We start from the raw sequence: 2,018 nt of genomic DNA on the forward strand, positions 1-2,018 counted from the left end.
CCTAGATGGCGTAGGACCAACAATACGCACCACAGCTAACAGAGGAGTACGCACCACAGCTAACAGAGGAGTATGCACCACAGCTAACAAAGGAGTACGCACCACAGCTAACAGAGGAGGCACCACAGCTAACAAAGGAGTATGCACCACAGCTAACAGAGGAGTATGCACACAGCTAACAGAGGAGTACGCACAACAGCTAACAGAGGAGTACGCACCATAGCTAACAAAGAACCAGACGTATGCACCACAGTTAACAGAGGAGTATGCACCACAGCTAAGAGAAGTATGCACCACAGCTAACAGAGGAGCATGCACCACAGCTAACAGAGTACACCACAGCTAACAGAGGAGCACGCACCACAGCTAACAGAGGAGCATGCACCACAGCTAACAGGAGTATGCACCACAGCACAGAGGAGTACGCACCACAGCTAACAGAGGAGTATGCACCACAGCTAACAGAGGAGTACGCACAACAGCTAACAGAGGAGTACGCACTATAGCTAACAAAGAACCACGTGCACCACAGTTAACAGAGGAGTATGCACCAGCTATGCACCACAGCCAACAGAGGAGTATGCACCACAGCTAACAGAGGAGTATGCACCACAGCTAACAGAAGTATGCACCACAGCTAACAGGAGTACGCACAACAGCTAACAGAGGAGTACGCACCACAGCTAACAGAGTACGCACCACAGGTAACAGAGGAGTACGCACCACAGCTAACAAAGAACCAGAAGTATGCACCACAGCCAACAAAGAACCAGAAGTATGCACCACAGCTAACAAAGAACCAGAAGTATGCACCACAGCAACAGAGGAGTACGCATCACAGCTAACAGAGGAGCATGCATCACAGCTAACAAAGAACCAAAAGTATGCACCACAGCTAACAGAGGAGCTGCACCACAGCTAACAGAGAACCAGAAGTATGCACCACAGCTAAAAAAGAACCAGAAGTATGCACCACAGCTAACAGAAGAGCATGCACCACAGCTAACAGAGGAGTACGCAGCACAGCTAACAGAAGTACGCACCACAGCTAACAATGAACAGGAAGTACACATCACAGCTAACACAGAACCAGAAGTACGCACCACAGCTGACAGAGGAGTACACACCATAGCTAACAGAGTACGCACCACAGCTAACAAAGAACCAACAGTATGCACCACAGCCAGTAAAGAACCAGAAGTATGCACCACAGCTAACAAAGAACCAGAAGTAACCGCACCACAGCTAACAGAGGAGTACGCACCACAGCTAACAGAGGAGTACGCACCACAGCTAACAAAGGAGTACTCACCACCAAAGAACCAGAAGTACGCACCGCAGCTAACAGAGAAGTACACACAACAGCTAACAAAGAACCAGAAGTAGACACCACAGCTAGCACAACTAACCAGCATTACGCACCAAGAGAACAACTGACTTATACGAGGCTCCGTCAGCGCTCACAAAGAGGCATAGTCCCGCACCGCTCATGGGTAACAATGGAGCTGTCTGACTTGGTGCAGTTTTACGGTGAATTTCTCGTTCCCGGGAGCACGAGTTTGTCCCGCCAGATGAGCGTCTGTCTGAGCATCCTGATTTAGAGGCACTGGTCGGACTTCGAGCTTAATGCAAGAGTTTGAGAGATAACTTTGATACGAACAGATAGTGGAAGAGATGATTTACTTCGAGGGTTACCGGGTAGAAACGGCCGAAACTTGCTGAAATTCTGCGAGAGTAACTGAAACTGACCGAAATTACTGGTTTAGAGCTGTTTCTGTTTTGACTGAAGTAAGATACTGAAAGGTCATGACTCTTATTTAACATAACAGTGGTCATGACTCTTATTTAACATGACAGTGGAAAGTAATCATGGCCCCAGAAATTACTGCCCCGAACTCTCTGATTTGTGACTCTTGAGACACCGACTGGATTCAACTAAAAGTAATAATTAACTTTACTGTTGAAAAGGTAGTGACAAATGTTATCTCAGGGGTTAAGGCTGTCCTGACGGTCATTTT

General features: G+C 47.6%; 1 protein-coding gene across 1 annotated transcript; it reads left to right on the forward strand.

Moving 5' to 3' along the window:
• The first annotated feature begins 807 nt into the window (after positions 1–807).
• Positions 808–1,386, forward strand: LOC121857044. Its single transcript, XM_042352900.1, has one exon. The coding sequence runs from the start codon at positions 808–810 to the stop codon at positions 1,384–1,386; it is 579 nt and encodes a 192-aa protein (XP_042208834.1).
• Positions 1,387–2,018: the final 632 nt, after the last annotated feature.

Source organism: Homarus americanus, unplaced genomic scaffold (genome assembly GCF_018991925.1).
Source record: "Homarus americanus isolate GMGI-L3 unplaced genomic scaffold, GMGI_Hamer_2.0 scaffold1024, whole genome shotgun sequence".
Taxonomy (NCBI): Eukaryota; Metazoa; Arthropoda; class Malacostraca; order Decapoda; family Nephropidae; genus Homarus; species Homarus americanus.